Here is an 18547-nt window from a genome sequence, read left to right as displayed (position 1 = left end):
TATACGCCCGCCGTAGCTTTGCCTTACAGTCTTGCAGAGTACGTACTACTGTACACTCCAGTCCTTGCGGTTCTACAGGTCGTAAACTTTTTCATTTTTGAACGGAATCACCTCCATCGCCTCCACCTCCAAGTGAGCGTGCCGAGGCCAATACCAACGCGGCGGCGACCCAAACAGACACGGTTTTTTGTTCTTTTTTCCGTCTAAACCCAAGAGATGGCTGTGTGAGATGGTTTGAGGATCGGTGTTAGAGATGCCCTTATCAGGTAGCCCCAAAAGATGCCTCAAGAATGGTTTTGCTTGCTTTGGAGTTCTAGCAATTCAAAACCAACACATTTGTATATACTTCGCACATAACAGTTATGTCCATAACCATGTATTTATCCTTCATTTGAATCAAAGTCAGAAAGTGTTTCAGATCATTTAAATCTGAAGAGTTTCACTAGTGGAACAAAATAGTGCCGTATGAACAATAAATACACTAACAAATATTACCTCCGTCACAAATTAGTTGTCTTACACATATATATATATATAGATACCTAACAATAGTTCGGGAATAAGGATGACAATTTTATCCATGGACATGGATATCCATGGATATCCGACACGAATGGATAGGGTTTGGATATGCTTTTGTGTCCATGGACGGCGCCCAAACCCGACCCAATTGTTTGTGGATAGGGCATGGATATAATCTTGTATCCATGGATATACCCAAAACCGACCCGATAGTATGACTTAATGGGGGGAAATATGCTATCCCTGCCCCACGCTCATATGTCCCACAATAATTTTACAATTTTTTTTATCTAAAACATGCATAAGAAATTACACAATCCCCATCGTAACTTTTTTTAGTTGATATTCAATCCCCTCCATAGCATACTCCAACACCCCTCTCCTTATTTTTACCTCCTTAAATGACTCGTCATTCTCATCTGTTAGAAAAATACTAAATGATCTTAAGTTGTTAGTGGATGTTGATTTACCATAAATGAAGCCTAGCCTGCCATGAGGTGAAGAATGGAAGAGTTTATGTTAATATTGTGTTATGTCTTATTTATATGTCTCGAGAGGACCCAATGGATGTCCAATGGGTATGGATATCCATCGGATTTGGACATGGACACAATTTTTCACCCATGGATTTTTTCATGGGCGGGCAAAGACTGTCTTCATGGATATGGATATGGATTTGATATTGTCCTACCCGATCCAAACCTGACCCATTGCCATCCTTATTCGGGAAGGAGCGAGTATGAGATATGGCGCAAGGTTCCGACACATTAATACAACAACAGAAGTCAAAATACATCTTCAGCGAGATAAATCAGTCAAGGGAGGGCGATTAAAAAAATAGTACATGTCACTACTTTTTCTAAGCTGCTTCACCGAGTCGAACCAACATGAATGTCCAACAAAAGGTCGCATCCTCGTCACTGCTGCAAACTGCATTCGTTCCTTAATACAGTAATTAAGATGAAATAGGCCATATGTCTTCAGCCAAGGTCTTCTCTCCCTAGAAACCTTTACATGTATGGAAGGATGAGAAGCTTGCGGGGGTGTCACTTGGGAAACAAGGAATTTCAGCTCCTTGACAAGGAATCAATGGGCCACAAGATTCAGTCCATAATTTTTCATATTTTCACATATCAAACTGCAGAATAATCTAATTACTCAAAAGTTTGCACGTTTCAACATCTGGTTAGAGTTGAGATCTTGATTTAACTGTTAGGATTAGCTCTCTAGCAATGGCATCCAGTGGTTTAATAACAAATACTCATGTCAAGATTTTCAGACAATCTGTCTAATTATGAAGAATCAGATGGCCCTAGCAAATAATTATAGACCATAATGTTGACATTGTAAGCCAATAAGTAAACAAACTGAATTGCAACTGGAATAGGAGCCACAAAATGTCAGAACTGTTCAACAAAATCAACATGCCGTGCTACCATTTGTGCAGTGCATTTCAATCTAAACACCATTGTAGTTAACACTTCCAAACAGCACATTGAGTTATTTTCCACCCACCAAATGCAGAGCAGGCTTCTCATTACTGGTATAACATTCACTCTTTCTACTAAACTAGGAACTTCAAAATGAAGGCAAACTGCAGAAATGTAGAAAGCGTGGGGTGCTGTTGATAGTTAGCTTACATATGTTAAGTGTACCAAGGAACTTCAAAATTTTGAGAACCTCCGCATCAACCGAGTTACATTTGACTTCGACTGCCTTAAGATGTTTTGATATTGCAGCTGAGGTCTCCACTGCATTGTAACCTCCTTTTATTTCCACTTTATGATTAGGTCCCTGCAGGCAAAAAAGATTGAATCAAAACCGATCAGATAATAGATAGTGTAGCTTTACAGTGCAAGTTAAAGAATTCCCATTTTGACAAAGTATATATACCTTGGAAAAGAACTGAAGAGTGAGAATCTCCAGAAATGGTGAGTGTTCAAGAATAAAAGCTAGTGCGCGGAAGTCGTCAGGCACGCACCAGTATTCATTGAGTAACAAGGTCTTTAACTTACTAAATGTAGGGCACCATATCAAATCCCTTCTGAAAATAAACTGCAGAAATTGCAAACCAGAGAGAACAAATTAATCGTCACTGCAAACATGATGATTGTTTTTTTTTATCTCAAGATTACATGATGATTGTTTTGAGCGTGGGGAATAATGTAAAAGCTCTACTAGCTGGTTGCATTGTTTATGACTTTCTAAGAAGCATCATTTAGATGGTCATAGATATTGCAACAGATATATAATAGGACCGCAAATGTAAATGGGGTTAAAACATACATACCGTGTCATGTTCATCTATCAATGTCAAATTCTCAGCCTCTGATAAACCTTTGAGAAGCACCGAGTCATGAGAGTTAACAGCCTGTAGATCGTAACAACCTTGACAGTCCTCGTTGTGGCAATCCCAAGAGTCGGAATAAAAACACCTGTCCACAGATTCTTTGATAAATCTGACGAATGCAGCCTTCAACGACGGCATGCTGTCAAGCACAGGAGTCCTGTCCCAGTTGTCCTCGAGTCGTAGAGAAACGAAACTTGGAGCGTAAATACGAGTACGGGCATGCTGATTGAAACTGCTATCAGCAATGGCCAGGCGTTTTAGAGACTTTGAAGAGATCCTCCTGACATGGACGAAACAGCCATTGATGATTACTAGATCTTCCAGCACCGGACAGCCGGCAAAATCGAGGAAGCTGTCGTTTAACCCTGTGTCAATGAGCTCTAGCCTCGTCAGATGCTGAGAGGCAAGAGGCAGGTTGTCTACGTAAAAGTAAACACCATAGCCGTCCCGAGAGATATCGAGCCGGAGCAGCCGAACTTGGCAGAGCATAATGTGCCGGATCCAGAGGCTCACACGGGGCACGTCGTCGTCGGAGACCACGGCGAACCTGAGCTCGCACGTGTCGATCGGCGCTCGACAGCGAAGGAGCAGAAGGCGGAGCTCCTGGACGGGCGTCACCTCCGACTCATGGACACCGGTGATGCGCAGGCCTGTGGCGGATTTCCAGAGGCCGCGCCAGCGCCGGGCGAGCACGCAGGTCCGCACGGCCTGCTGCGCCGGGAGGAAGGAGAGCACGTGCTGCAGGAGATCGTCCGGTAGGGCGCCGATGATGCCCTCGCCGCGGGCCAGAGCGGCCCTCTTGTTGCCTTCTTGCGGCCGAGGCATTCCGTCGAACAGGTGGCAGGCGCCGAAGCTGCGGCACAACCGTACAGCTGTGCAAGACACGATCACGGAATGCCGGCGTGGTGGCAAAGAGGGGAGACAGATGCAGGAAGCGCCGGGGTCGCCGCCGCACCTCGCCGCCGGCAGCTTTCCCGCCGGAGCCGAGGGTGGAAGAGAAGAATGGCAACTGATACGAGCGACCGACGCGATGCTCAACGTACAGAGGCCGACCAACGACGCGAAGGTCGCTACTGATACGAGCAACCGAGCGCCATGGAGACCATCCGGGTTGAGGAGTTGGAGAAATGCGTTTGCGACATGGAAAGATTCGCAGGACCTTCGAGGGAGAAGCTAGCTTGGTTTGCTTGCGGGGTCCCGGCCTCACGGGATTAAAAGGAGGCGAGTGTAAAATACGCATTTTACCTATCACCGAAAATTTAAATCCAACAATCGCTATACATATACACTAGGAAAAAGGATCACATTTTGCTGCACCACCGAGATACGCTATCACTCTTAATTTTGTGAAATCATGAATATTTTTTTAGACTTGTGAACATATCATAGATTTTGTCTTTAAAGTTATTAGCATTTGCTTCTGATTAATTTGAGTTAAATGTTTTTTTGTTTTCTATCGGAAGAGTAAGTGACTGAAACAAAAAAATGCTACTACCTCCGTCACATAATATAAAAACGTTTTTAACACTAGTGTGTGTCAAAAACGTTCTTATATTATGGGACGGAGGAAGTATAACCCAAGGACACAATTCTTGGTATCGAGCATCTCAAGATAGTTGAAATCAAATGCTGCAAAGAAGACAGGATAATTCACCAAATTGTAAAGATTCTTAGTACCTATGGAGTACCCACGGATCACATTAGCATTGAACAGAATGTTTACAGTTATGACCTTGGGCGTAAGTAACCATTGACATATTTCACTAGTACAGTGTTTCTGTAATCTGCATATGTACCTTTAGATTACCTGTGGGGGGAAGACACTCTTATATTTATTTACAGAGGGAGTATTTGATTAATTTTGACAATGAAAATGTTAAAAATTGCATTTTTAAATTTTTTGAAAAAGTAGTCATTCGATCATTTGGTGAAGCTAGAATTGATTTTTTTTCCCTATTGGACTGTTACATAACATCCACATAACATATTGGAGTGAATATCTAAAGCTAAACATGAGCGACATTTGGGCTTAATGCACCATTGGTGCTATACTTATCATGAATACTCAACCTTTATGACCTCATCTCTTGGGCAGCAACAACTAGAGCTGCAAAAGGTGCTTGTTGGTCTTAGTAGTTAGTAGCATGTCTAAGTTGTTGTGAGAAATAATGTTTGATTAGCAAAACTAGCAATCAGTTATGCACTAAATGCTTGGACCTATTATATCCTCACAATGGAACAGTTTTTTTGGCTTGGAGGTGCCCTGAGTACAAGGGCAGTGGTCAGCCAATAGCGCATTCGTTTAGCATTCACATAGCTAGCTCAATGTTTATGTGGGCCCAATCATCCAACTGAATTTTGTATATGATATTGTGTGCATTTCAGCTCCCCTCTTCTATGTGATTGCATCTCCCCATTTCTTCGTGTAGCCTTGTATCATTTCTTTAGAAGGTGTCACATGTGCTTATCACTTGCATCTTTTATTATTTATACAGGTTTCAGTTTCTAGCAAAAGTTCGGCTAGTCTATTATTTCCTGGTTGCTTACTCGTTCTGTAATGCATCATCCGGTAACTAACTCATTAGTCACATTGCTTGCAAGACTCATAGTGATGTGCATTACCGAGAGGACCCAGAGATACCTCTCCGACAATTGGAGTGACAAATCCTAATCTCGATCTATGCCAACTCAACAAACACCATCACAGACACCTGTAGAGCATCTTTAAAATGACCCAGTTACGTGTGACGTTTGATAGCACACTAAGTGTTCCTCCGGTATTCGGGAGTTGCATAATCTCATAGTCATAGGAACGTGTATAAGTTATGGAGAAAGCAATAGCAATAAACTAAATGATCATGGTGCTAAGCTAACGAATGGGTCTAGTCCATCACATCATTCTCTAATGATGTGATCCCATTCATCAAATGACAACACATGTCTATGGCTAGGAAACTTAACCATCTTTGATTAACGAGCTAGTCTAGTAGAGGCATACTAGGGACACTCTGTTTGTCTATGTATTTAGACATGTACTAAGTTTCCGGTTAATAAAATTCTAGCATGAATAATACACATTTATCATGATATAAGGAAATATAAATAACAACTTTATTATTGCCTCTAGGGCATATTTCCTTTAGTCTCCCACTTGCACTAGAGTCAATAATCTAGATTACACAGTAATGATTCTAACACCCATGGAGTCTAGGTGCTGATCATGATTTGCTCATGAGAGAGGCTTAGTCAACGGGTCTGCAACATTCAGATTTGTATGTATCTTGCAAATCTCTGTCTCCTTCCTTGACTTGATCGCGGATGGAATTGAAGCGTTTCTTGATGTGCTTGGTTCTCTTATGAAATCTGAATTCCTTTGCCAAGGCAATTGCACCAGTATTGTCACAAAAGATTTTCATTGGACCCGATGCACTAGGTATTACACCTAGATCAGATATGAACTCCTTCATCCAGACTCCTTCATTTGCTACTTCCGAAGAAGCTATGTATTCCGCTTCACACGTAGATCCCGCCACGACGCTCTGCTTAGAACTGCACCAACTGACAGCTCCACCATTTAATAAAAATACATATCCGGTTTGTGACTTAGAGCCATCCGGATCAGTGTCAAAGCTCACATTGACGTAACCGTTTATGATGAGCTCTTTGTCACCTCCATAAACGAGAAATATATCCTTAGTCCTTTTCAGGTATTTTAAAATGTTCTTGACCGCTGTCCAGTGATCCACTGATACGTCTCTAATGTATCTATAATTTTTTATTGTTTGATGCTATTATATTATCTGTTTTGGATGTTTAATGGGCTTTAATATGCTCTTTTATATTATTTTTGGGACTAACCTATTAACCGAAGGCCCAGTGCCCATTTCTATTTTTTTGCCTATTTTAGAGTTTCGTAGAAAAGGAATACCAAACGGAATCCAAACGGAATGAAACCTTCATGATGATCTTTCTTGGACCGAAAGAAAACCAGGAGACTTGGAGTTGAAGTCTGGAACTCCACAAGGCGACCACGAGGCAGGAGGGCGTGCCCAGGGGGTAGGCCCGCCCCCCCCCCCCCCCCCACCCTCATGGTCCCCACGTAGCTCCACCGACGTACTTCTTTCGCCTATATATACTCTTATACCCTAGATCGACCACAGAGAGCCACAAAACCACTTTTCCACTGCTGCAACCTTCTGTACCCGTGAGATCCCATCTTGGGGCCTTTTCTGGCGATCTACCGGAGGGGGAATCGATCACGGAGGGCTTCTACATCAACACCATAGCCTCTCCGATGAAGCGTGAGTAGTTTACCACAGACCTTCAGGTCCATAGTTATTAGCTAGATGGCTTCTTCTCTCTCTTTGATTCTCAATACAAAGTTCTCCTCGATGTTCTTGGAGATCTATTCAATGTAATACTCTTTTGCGATGTGTTTGCCGAGGTCCGATGAATTGTGGGTTTATGAACAAGATTATCTATGAATATTATTTGGTTCTTCTCTGAATTCTTATATGCATGATTTGATATCTTTGCAAGTCTCTTTGAATTATAGGTTTAGTTTGGCCTACTAGATTGATCTTTCTTGCAATGGGAGAAGTGCTTAGCTTTGGGTTCAATCTTGTGGTGTCCTTTCCCAGTGATAGTAGGGGCAACAAGGCACGTATTGTATTTTTGCCATCGAGGATAAAAAGATGGGGTTTATATCATATTGTTTGAGTTTATACCTCTACATCATGTCATCTTGCTTAAAGCGTTACTCTGTTCTTATGAACTTAATACCCTAGATGCATACTGGATAGCGGTCGATGTGTGGAGTAATAGTAGTAGATGCAGAACCGTTTCGATCTACTTGACACAGACGTGATGCCTATATTCATGATCATTGCCTTAGATATCTTCATAACTATGCACTTTTCTATCAATTGCTCGGCAGTAATTTGTTCACCCACCGTAATACATGCTATCTTGAGAGAAGCCACTAGTGAAACCTATGGCCCCCGTGTCTCTTTCTTATTATATTGCATCTCTTTTATTTACATAGCATCTTGTTTACTATTTTGCAATCTTTACTTTTCAATCTATATAACAAAAATATCAAAAATATTTATTTTACTATCTCTATCAGATCTCACTTTTGCAAGTGTCCGTGAAGGGATTGACAACCCCTTTATCGCATTGGTTGCGAGGTTCTTGACTGTTTGTGTAGGTACTAGGTGACTTGTGCGTTGTCTCCTACTGGATTGATACCTTGGTTCTTAAAACTGAGGGAAATACTTACACTACTTTGCTGCATCACCCTTTCCTCTTCAAGGGAAAACCAACACATGCTCAAGAGGTAGCAAGAAGGATTTCTGGCGGCGTTGCCGGGGAGACATACCAAGTACCCATCATAAACTCTTCTCCCTCGCATTACATTATTTGCTATTTGCCTCTTGTTTTCCTCTCCCCCACCTCACAATTCGTGTTTTCCTTCGCCCTTCTTCCATTTGATCTTTTGTTTGCTTGTGTTACCATGTGCCTCCTTATTGCTTGCATCTTCGCTTGCTAAAAGTTTATGGATTCGCATCCACTTGCTAATATTTTAAGAGATCCAATTATGATGAACCAATTTCTGGTGATTTGAGTGCACTAGATTATCTTTATGAGGTTTTGCTTAAAATTCGTGAATCTGAAAATTGTGATGAAGTGCTGAAAGAAGAAAATTATGAAGAGATTCACGATAGTTCCTTGAATGAAAAGCATGATTGCAATGGTGTTATTATAAATTCTATTAATGTCAATTGTGTTAATGAGATGCAAAACCCTAAGCTTGGGGATGCTAATTTTGCTATGTCTACTACTTGTTGCAATGATCATGATTGGGGTGACTCTTCTTATGATCTTGAAAATTTATTTAAGCCCCATGATGAATATGAGATTGATAATAGTGTTTGCAATAATATTGAAAGTGGGTTTGGAAGAGTGTCAGTTTTAGGTCCAACATATTGGGATAATGTTCAATCTTATGAGATTTTTGATAAAGGTGGGTTTGGAGAGGTCATGACTTTAGTTAATATTAATCCCACTATTTTGGAAGAATGTCAACTTCGCATACATGTGGATCGTGTTGAGAATATGTTATGTGATAGCTATATTGTTGAAATTGATTATGATCCTACATGTAATTATTATGAGAGAGGGAAATATAGAAAGTTTCATGTTGCTAAATTACCTCTCGTTATGTTGAGATTGCTATTGTTTCTTTGCTCTTCCTTGCATATGCTAGTTTTTGCTTGGTGTTTGCCTATAAGATGCCTATGCATAGGAAGTATGTTAGACTTAGATGTGTTTTCACATGCTATATGATGCTCTCTTTGTGTTTCAATTGCTATGTTTCATGTGAGCATCATTAAAATTATCAATGCCTAGCTAAGGGCGTTAAACGATAGCGCTTGTTGGGAGGCAACCCAATTTTATTTTTGTTCTTTAGGTTTTGTTCCTGTTTAGTAATAAATAATTCATCTAGCTTATGTTATGATTGTGTTTTTTATGTTTCAGTAGTGTTTGTGCCAAGTAAAGCCTTTAGGATCTTCTTGGATGATTGTTGTTTGATCTTGATGGTAAAAACAGAAAGTATGCGCTCACGAAAATAATTTTCATTTTTTACCAGGGAGCGATAAAATACCAATTCCAACTGCAGTAGATAAATATACTTTTTATCCTGGTCTTCCTAATATTTCAGAATTTTTGGAGTTACAGAAGTATTCTAAATCTCCAGATTGCTACAGACTGTTCTGTTTTTGACAGATTCTGTTTTTCGCGTGTTGTTTGCTTATTTTGATGCATCTATGGCTAGTATCAGGGGGTATGAACCACAGAGAAGTTGGAATACAGTAGGTTTAGCACCAATATAAATAAAGAATGAGTTCATTACAATACCTTAAAGTGGTAGTTTATTTTCTTATACTAACGGAGCTCATGAGATTTTCTGTTGAGTTTTGTGTTGTGAAGTTTTCAAGTTTTTGGGTAAAGATTTGATAGATTTTGGAATAAGGAGTGACAAGAGCCTAAGCTTGGGGATGACCAAGGCACCCCAAGGTAAAATTCAAGGACAACCAGAAGCCTAATCTTGGGGATGCCCCGGAAGGCATCCCCTCTTTCGTCTTCGTCTATTGGTAACTTTACTTGAGGCTATATTTTTATTCACCACATGATATGTGTTTTGCTTGGAGCGTCTTGTATGATACGAGTCTTTGCTTTTTAGTTTACCACAATCATCCTTGCTGTACACACCTTTTTGGAGAGACACGCATGAATCAAAATTTATTAGAATACTCTATGTGCTTCACTTATATCTTTTGAGCTAGATAATTTTGCTCTAGTGCTTCAGCTATATCTTTTTAGAGCATGGTGGTGGTTTTATTTTATAGAAATTATTGATCTCTCATGCTTCACTTATATTATTTTTAGAGTCTTTTAGAACAGCATGGTAATTTCTTTGGCTATAAAACTAGTCATAATATGATGGGCATCCAAGATGGGTATAATAAACACTTTCATATAAAGTGCGTTGAATACTATGAGAAGTTTGATGCTTGATGATTGTTTTGAGACATGAGGATGGTGATATTAGAGTCATGCTAGTCGAGAAGTTGTGAAATTGAGAAATACATGTGTAGAGGTTTGCAAGTCTCGTAGCATGCATGTATGGTAACTGTTGTGTAACAAATTTGAAGCATGAGGTGTTTCTTTGATTGTCTTCCTTATGAGTGGAGGCCGGGGATGAGCGATGGTCTTTTCCTACCAATCTATCCCCCTAGGAGCATGCATGTAGTGCTTGCTTTTGATGACTTGTAGACTTTTGCAATGAGTATGTGAGTTCTTTATGACTAATGTTGAGTCCATGGATTATACGCACTCTCACCCTTCCACCATTGCTAGGCTCTCTAATACCGCGCAACTTTCGTCGGTACCATAAACCCACCATTTACCTTACTCAAAACAACCACCATAACTATCTATTATGGCATTTCCATAGCCATCCCGAGATATATTGCCATGCAACTTTCCACCGTTTCGTTTATTATGACACGCTTCATCATTGACATATAGCCTTGCATGATCATGTAGTTGACATAGTATTTGTGGCAAAGCCACCATTCATAATTTTTTCATACATGTCACTCTTGATACATTGCACATCCCGGTACACCGCCGGAGGCATTCATATAGAGTCATATTTTGTTCTAAGTATCGAGTTGTAATTCTCGAGTTGTAAGTAAATAAAAGTGTGATGATCTTCATTATTAGAGCATTGTCCCACGTGAGGAAAAAAATAGAAAGGCCAAAAAAAGAGAAGGCCCCACAAAAAGAGAAGCGAGAAAAAGAGAGAAGGGACAATGCTACTATCCTTTTTCCACACTTGTGCTTCAAAGTAGCACCATGATCTTCATGATAGAGAGTCTCTTATTTTGTCACTTTCATATACTAGTGGGAATTTTCATTATAGAACTTGGCTTGTATATTCCAACAATGGGCTTCCTCAAAATGCCCTAGGTCTTCATGAGCAAGCAAGTTGGATGCACACCCACTTAGTTTCTTTTGTTCAGCTTTCATACATTTATAGCTCTAGTGCATCCGTTGCATGGCAATCCCTACTCACTCACATTGATATCTATTGATGGACATCTCCATAGCCCATTAATACGCCTAGTTGATGTGAGACCATCTTCCTCCTTTTTGTCTTCTCCACAACCACCATTCTATTCCACCTATAGTGCTATGTCCATGGCTCACGCTCATGTATTGCGTGAAAGTTGAAAAAGTTTGAGAATACTAAAGTATGAAACAATTGCTTGTCTTGTCATCGGGGTTGTGCATGATTTGAGTACTTTGTGTGATGAAGATGGAGCATACCCAAACTATATGATTTTGTAGGGATGAACTTTCTTTGGCCATGTTATTTTGAGAAGACATGATTACTTTGTTAGTATGCTTGAAGTATTATTATTTTTATGTCAATATTAAACTTTTGTCTTGAATCTTTCGGATATGAACATTCATGCCACAATAAAGAAAATTACATTGATAATTATGTTAGGTAGCATTCCACATCAAAAATTATGTTTTTATCATTTACCTACTCGAGGACGAGCAATAATTAAGCTTGGGGATGGTTGATACGTCTCCAACGTATCTATAATTTTTGATTGTTCCATGCTATTATACTATCTGTTTTGGATGTTTAATGGGCTTTAATATGCTCTTTTATATTATTTTTGGGACTAACCTATTAACCGAGGGCCCAATGCCAGTTTCTGTTTTTTTGCGTATTTTAGAGTTTCGCAGAAAAGGAATACCAAATGTAATCCAAACGGAATGAAACCTTCGCGATGATCTTTCTTGGACCGAAAGCAAACCAGAAGACTTGGAGTTGAAGTCTGGAACTCCGCGAGGTGGCCACGAGGCAGGAGGGTGCGCCCAGGGGGAAGGTGCCCCCCACCCTCATGGGCCCCACGTAGCTCCACCGACGTACTTCTTTCGCCTATATATACTCTTATACCCTAGATCGATCGCAGAGAGCCACAAAACCACTTTTCCACCGCTGCAACCTTCTGTACCTGTGAGATCCCATCTTGGGGCCTTTTCTGGCGATCTACCGGAGGGGGAATCGATCACGGAGGGCTTCTACATCAACACCAGAGCCTCTCCAATGAAGCGTGATTAGTTTACCACAGACCTTCGGGTCCATAGTTATTAGCTAGATGGCTTCTTCTCTCTCTTTGATTCTCACTACAAAGTTCTCCTCGATGTTCTTGGAGATCTATTCGATGTAATACTGTTTTGCCGTGAGTTTGCTGAGATCCGATGAGTGTGGGTTTATGAACAAGATTATCTATGAATATTATTTGGTTCTTCTCTGAATTCTTATATGCATGATTTGATATCTTTGCAAGTCTCTTCGAATTATCGGTTTAGTTTGGCCAACTAGATTGATCTTTCTTGCAATGGGAGAAGTGCTTAGATTTGGGTTCAATCTTGCGGTGTCCTTTCCCAGTGACAGTAGGGGCAGCAAGGCACTGATGACCCACAAGTATAGGGGATCTATCATAGTCCTTTCGATAAGTAAGAGTATCGAACCCAACGAGGAGCAGAAGGAAATGATAAGCGGTTTTCAGCAAGGTATTCTCTGCAAGTACTGAAATAAGTGGTAACAGATAGTTTTGTGATAAGATAATTTGTAACGAGAAACAAGTAAAAAAGTAAATAAAGTGCAACAAGGTGGCCCAATCCTTTTTGTAGCAAAGGACAAGCCTGGACAAACTCTTATATAAGGAAAAGCGCTCCCGAGGACACATGGGAATATCATCAAGCTAGTTTTCATCACGTTCATATGATTCGCGTTCGGTACTTTGATAATTTGTTATGTGGGTGGACCGGTGCTTGGGTGTTGTTCTTACTTGAATAAGCATCCCACTTATGATTAACCTCTATTGCAAGCATCCGCAACTACAACAAAAGTATTAAGGTAAACCTAACCATAGCATGAAACATATGGATCCAAATCAGCCCCTTATGAAGCAACGCATAAACTAGGGTTTAAGCTTCTGTCACTCTAGCAACCCATCATCTACTTATTACTTCCCAATGCCTTCCTCTAGGCCCAAATAATGGTGAAGTGTTATGTAGTCGACGTTCACATAACACCACTAGAGGCTAGACAACATACATCTCATCAAAATATCGAACGAATACCAAATTCACATGACTACTAATAGCAAGACTTCTCCCTTGTCCTCAGGAACAAAAGTAACTACTCACAAAGCATATTCATGTTCATAATCAGAGGGGTAATAATATGTATAAAGGATCTGAACATATGATCTTCCACCAAATAAACCAACTAGCATCAACTATAAGGAGTAATCAACACTATTAGCAACCTACTAGCACCAATCCCGGACTTGGAGACAAGAATTGGATACAAGAGATGAACTTGGGTTTTAAGATGAGATGGTGCTGGTGAAGATGTTGATGGAGATTGTCCTCTCCCGATGAGAGGAGCGTTGGTGATGACGATTGTGATGATTTCCCCCTCCAGGAAGGAAGTGTCCCTGACAGAACAGCTCTGCCGGAGCCCTAGATTGGTTCCGCCAAGGTTCCGCCTCGTGGCGGCGGAGTTTCGTCCCAAAAGGTTGCTTCTAGTTTTTTCTCATCGAAAGACTTCATATAGCAGAAGATGGTCATCGGAGAGCCACCAGGGGGCCCACGAGGTAGGGGGCACGCCCTAGGGGGGCGCCCCCACCCTCGTGGATAGGGTGTGGGCCCCCTGGTCTTCATATTTGGCGAGGATTTTTCATTATTTATTATAAGATATTCCGTCGAGTTTCAGGACTTTTGGAGTTGTGCAGAATAGGTCTCTAATTGCTCCTTCTCCAGCCCAGAATTCCAGCTGCCGGCATTCTCCCTCCTTATGTAAACCTTGTAAAATAAGAGAGAATAGCCATAAGTATTGTGACATAATGTGAAATAACAGCCCATAATGCAATAAATATCGATATAAAAGCATGATGCAAAATGGACGTATCAATTTCCCCCAAGCTTAGACCTCGTTTGTCCTCAAGCGAAAGCCGATAACAATAAATATGTCCCCATGTTTAGAGGTAGAGGCGTCGATAAAAATAAAATACGGACATGAAGGCATCATGATTATTCTCATAACAGCAACATATATAGACATTGTCATATGATTACTTATGTTCAAGTGATGATCTATTCACAATGCAAAAGTATGAATCAGAAACCTTATTGAGAACCAACAAACTATAACCTCAGTCATTGAAGCAATTCCAATTTATCATAACATCAGAAAGAGTCTATGTCAGAGCTAAAAAACAAGTCCACATACTCAACTATCATCTAGTCCTTCATAATTGCTAACACTCACGCAATACTTGTGGTTACGGAGTTTTAATCGGACACAGAGAAAGATAGGGGCTTATAGTTTCGCCCCACAACCTTTTACCTCGAGGGTAATGTCAACAATAATAACTCATGCCCCCTACATCCAATTGGATATATATATCAGGTTCTTTCCAACATGCTGGGCTTTCCAAAGGATAAAATGAAAAAGGAAAGGTGAAGATCACCATGACTCTTACATAAGGTAGAATATAATAATAAAAGATAGGCCCTTCGCAGAGGGAAGCAGAGGTTGCCATGCGCTTTTATGGTTGAATGCACAAAATCTTAATGCGAAAGAACGTCACTTTATATTGCCCCTTGTGATATGAACCTTTATTATGCAGTCCGTCGCTTTTATTACTTCCACATCACAAGATCGTATAAAGCTTATTTATCCCACACTAATCAATCATACATATTTAGAGCAATTTTTATTGCTTTGCACCAATGACAACTTACTTGAAGGATCTTACTTAATCCATAGGTAGATATGGTGGACTCTCATGGCAAAACTGGTTTAAGGGTATTTGGAAGCACAAGTAGTGTGTCTACTTGGTGCTGAGAATTTGGCTAGAAAGAGGGGGGAAGGCAAGCTCAACATGTTGGAGGATCCATGACAACATACTTTATCTCAGATATAAGAAAACATAACTCATCATGTTGTCTTCCTTGTCCAGTATCAACTCTTTAGCATGTCATATTTTAGTGAGTGCTCCCAATCATAAAAGATGTCAATGATAATATATTTATATGTGAAACCTCTCTTTCCTTATTACTTCCTATTAATTGCAACGATGACCAAAGCTATGTCTGCCAACTCCCAACAACTTTTAAATCAGCATACTCTTCCTATGTGAAGTCATTACTCTCAATAAGATCAATATGAACTTTTGTTTCTTCTTATTCTTTTTCTCTTTTCTTTTATTCACCCAAGATCATAGCAAGAAAATCAAGACCTTGAGTCAACACTAATCTTTATTATATAGCTCACGGACTCGATTACATAGAGAGATCATAAGGCAAAACTCAAAACTAGATCATGCCATAAACTTTATTCTACTAGATCAAAATACTACTAATAGGATCGAACTAAGGAAAATGGTAAAGATAGGAGTTGTGATTGTGATACGATACCGGGGCACCTCCCCCAAGCTTGGCAGCTGCCAAGGGGAGTGCCCATACCCATGTGATTATATTTCCTTCTTTGTTGTTGGTGTAATATTCTTGGCGATGATTCCTCTCAGGATACGATTCTCCTCCTCGAGCTTGTTGACTTGCTGCTTGAGGTCCATTGTTTCCTTACAAAGCTTTCCTGTAACGGCTAAAGCTCCTTGCACCCAAGGGTGTTTCATAGCTGCGGGAGAACAAGTGACACTCCTCTTCATATTTTCATAAGAAAGAAATCTAACATTGGAAGGGATAACCGAGATTGGAATAGCTGAGCTCTGTAGTTCCCCCATCGTGAACCCAGCTCGGAAGCGAGAGGTGAATTCTTGATCCTCCATGGCATCTACCCTCATTAAGTCAGCCTCCATCTCTTCCTCCGTTGCTGGCCCAAAGTGGTCAGAGTCGCTGTTTGCCCGTGGTTCTGGTGCTGGATTAGATACCCGGCTCTCCCCGACTGACTCTTGAGAAGACATCTTGCTCTAATCTGCAGCAGCAACAACTCAAAACAAAAATAGAGGATATTTGCGTGATACGGGAGTCAAAACCTTCGGGAGAATATATAGTGAATTTTTACCGACCAAAATACGTATCGTGCAAGAAAACGGAGTCCGGAAGGCACACGAGGTGCTCACGAGGTAGGGGGCGTGCCCGGGGGGTAGGGCGCGCCCTCCACCCTCGTGTCCTTCCCGGACTGCTACTTATTTTTCTATTTTTCTAAATATTCCAAAATGGAGAAATACTGCCTTAAAAACTGTTTTGGAATCGGTTTACTTACCGTACCACATACCTACTCCTTTTCGGAGTCTGAAACATTCTGGAAAGTGTCCCTTATGTATTCCTCCGGGGTTACGGTTTCAATAATATTGGTTTCAATATTTATGGGATTACCTGAGATATAATGTTTGATTCTTTGACCGTTTACCACCTTCGAAGTTGTTGATTTTTATGGCACCGGAACGATAGACCTACTCGATAACATAGGGGCCTTCCCATTTAGAGAGAAGTTTTCCTGCAAAAAATATTAAATGAGAGTTTTATAGCAATACATAATCACCTACATTAAACTCACGCTTTTGTATCCTTTTGTCATGCCATCTTTTAACTTTTTCTTTAAACAACTTGGCATTTTCATAAGTTTGGGTTCTCCATTCATGAAGTGAGCTAATATCAAATAACCTCTTCTCACCGGCAAGTTTGAAATCATAGTTGAGCTCTTTAATAGCCCAATATGCCTTATGTTCTAGTTCGAGAGGTAAGTGACATGCTTTTCCATATACCATTTTATACGGAGGCATACCCATAGGATTTTTATATGCGGTTTTATAGGCCCATAATGCATCATCAAGTTTCTTGGACCAATTCTTTCTAGACCTATTAACCGTCTTTTGCAAAATTAATTTGAGTTCTCTATTACTCAATTCTACTTGACCACTAGATTGTGGGTGATACGGAGATGCAATTCTATGATTGACGTCATATTTAGCAAGCATTTTACGGAAAGCACCATGAATAAAATGTGAACCACCATCAGTCATTAAATATCTAGGGACTCCAAACCTCGGAAAAATAACTTCTTTAAGCATTTTAATAGAAGTTTTATGATCAACACTACTAGTTGGAATAGCTTCTACCCACTTAGTAACGTAATCAACAACAACTAAAATATGTGTATATCCATTAGAGGCAGGAAAAGGTCCCATATAATCAAAGCCCCAAACATCAAATGGTTCAATAACAAGTGAATAATTCATAGGCATTTCTTGACGTCTACTAATATTACCAATTCTTTGACATTCATCACAAGATAGGACAAACTTACGGGCATCCTTGAAGAGAGTAGCCCAATAAAAACCGGATTGCAATACCTTATGTGTAGTTATATCTCCCGCGTGGTGTCCTCCATAAGCTTTGGAGTGGCACTTGCGTAGGATCTGTTCCTGTTCATGCTCAGGTACACAAAGTCTAATAACACCATCTACTCCTTCTTTATAAAGATGTGAGTCATCCCAAAAGTAATGTCTCAAATCATAGAAAAACTTTTTCTTTTGTTGGTATGTGAAGCTAGGTGGTATGAATTTAGCAATAATGTAATTAGCATAATCAGCATACCAAGGAGTACTACGAGAAGTACTTATGACATTTAATTGTTCATCAGGAAAGCTATCATCAATAGGTAGTATGTCATCAAGAACATTCTCTAACCTAGATAAGTTGTCTGCAACGGGGTTCTCAGCTCCTTTTCTATCAACAATATGCAAATCAAATTCTTGTAGCAAGAGAGCCCACCTAATAAGTCTAGGTTTAGCATCTTTCTTCTCCATAAGATATTTAATAGCAGCATGATCAGTGTGGATAGTTACTTTAGAATAAAAAATATAAGGTCTGAACTTATCACAAGCAAATACAACTGCTAAAAGTTCTTTTTCAGTAGTAGCATAATTTCTTTGAGCATTGTCTAGAGTCTTACTAGCATAATGGATAACATTTAATTTCTTATCAACTCTTTGCCATAGAACAACACCTACAACATAATCGCTAGCATCACACATAATTTCAAAGGGT

General features: G+C 40.1%; 1 protein-coding gene across 3 annotated transcripts; it reads right to left on the bottom strand.

Annotated features, from left to right (window-relative positions):
• Positions 1-1293: 1293 nt before the first annotated feature.
• LOC123086623 (F-box protein At4g22280) lies at positions 1294-4087 on the bottom strand. Of its 3 annotated transcripts, none has more exons than XM_044508392.1 (4): positions 2813-4087; positions 2416-2577; positions 2163-2316; positions 1294-1596 (listed from the first exon to the last, which is right to left on the bottom strand). In XM_044508392.1, coding segments are annotated over exons 1-4 (1203 nt in total). In that variant the 5' UTR covers positions 3698-4087; the 3' UTR covers positions 1294-1594. The 3 variants fall into 3 exon arrangements, with proteins under 3 accessions (XP_044364327.1, XP_044364326.1, XP_044364325.1); XM_044508391.1 differs by having other exon boundaries at positions 1294-1530; XM_044508390.1 differs by having other exon boundaries at positions 1294-2316.
• Between the last annotated feature and the right edge of the window lie 14460 nt (positions 4088-18547).

Source organism: Triticum aestivum, chromosome 4A, assembly GCF_018294505.1.
Source record: "Triticum aestivum cultivar Chinese Spring chromosome 4A, IWGSC CS RefSeq v2.1, whole genome shotgun sequence".
In the NCBI taxonomy this organism is placed as follows: Eukaryota; Viridiplantae; Streptophyta; class Magnoliopsida; order Poales; family Poaceae; genus Triticum; species Triticum aestivum.
This window is presented reverse-complemented; position numbering and strand designations above follow the sequence as displayed.